The 1,089-nt window shown below is 52.0% G+C and overlaps 1 protein-coding gene across 1 annotated transcript in view; it reads left to right on the forward strand.

The window, feature by feature from the left end:
* The window catches only part of EMH_0082840 (uncharacterized protein), a gene marked incomplete at both ends in the record, with an annotated part of 2,330 nt that overhangs the window by 791 nt on the left and 450 nt on the right, over positions 1-1,089 (forward strand). The window contains 3 exons of the mRNA XM_013500578.1: positions 182-502; positions 651-828; positions 949-1,062. Coding sequence (XP_013356032.1) covers positions 182-502; positions 651-828; positions 949-1,062 — 613 coding nt within the window. The remainder of the gene's footprint in view (positions 1-181; positions 503-650; positions 829-948; positions 1,063-1,089) is intronic.

The raw sequence follows: 1,089 nt of genomic DNA on the forward strand, positions 1-1,089 counted from the left end.
CAGTGGATACGGACTGCCTAGGTGGCGTGATATGGAGATAACTTGAGCCAGTGGTTAAGCTTTAGGTTTCAGCTCGGGGAGCGGAATTGGGTCAATTAGGGTTCAGGGTTAAGAGTTCCACTTCCACTTCGCTGGAAGGCGTAAGTACGCGCGGTGCTGGTCATGGGTGCTGCGCGTTCAGACAAAGACTCTCATGCTTTTACAACGGCTGTTTGTCCCACCATCGCACGGAGATAAGTGGACAGTGTATACAACGCCTGAGTGGGAGATGCGGGATAACACGGCGCCTCTAACGCTCTGGAATACAGTCCGCGACGCCATCCAGCAGTTCGTTTCCGATGAGGATGTCAGTCTTTGGAAACGCCAAGCCTTACTGGGGTACATGGACGCGTATGCGTACGCAGCCGTAACCGGTTCTGACGAGGACTGGAAGGATGTCACATCCGCCTTAGAGGCAATTCTTGATAGTGGTGGCAGAGGGAAAAAGGCCGACAGCGTGCTAGTAAGACATACAGTCACTGCATAAGCCTACCCATACCTGCCTGCCGGAATGGTCGGAGTCAGGATGCTTGAAGGGGGCTTTGGAGATCCTGCATATTTGGATGGCTGAGCGCATAGATTGTGTATTCCTTTGGTGTGTGTATTTTCAGGAAGAGGCGAGTAGTTCTGCTCTTCGTTTGACTCGGAAAGTTGCGAATGCGTCCGGATTACAAGAGTACCTCCAACTTCTGCTGGATGCCCATTCGGGGATTGACAGTGATGACAAACCCTTCATCCACGCACAAATTTGTGGGTTAGTTGCTGAGACAGGACGCCTCATCGCATCTCGTAAGTCTCGTTTCCCGTATCATTGAAGGGAAGGGTAAGCCGCTTGCGCCGAGCTTCCCGTTATGTTCACCCGTTCCTTATGGGAGACAAATGATATTAATTTGTTCGTTTGCGCTCCAGCGAACACTTTGGACAAAGTGAAGGACGCAATTGAAGAGGCCTGCGAGTTATCTGAGAAGAACCACCAACTTCTTCTGCCGGCTCTGCGCTTGATCCGTGGAGGAATAGCACGTGGTGAGGAGGACATGGTTGAGCGCCTGC

This window comes from Eimeria mitis, genomic scaffold, assembly GCF_000499745.2.
Source record: "Eimeria mitis Houghton genomic scaffold, Emh_scaff5566, whole genome shotgun sequence".
Classification (NCBI taxonomy): Eukaryota; Apicomplexa; class Conoidasida; order Eucoccidiorida; family Eimeriidae; genus Eimeria; species Eimeria mitis.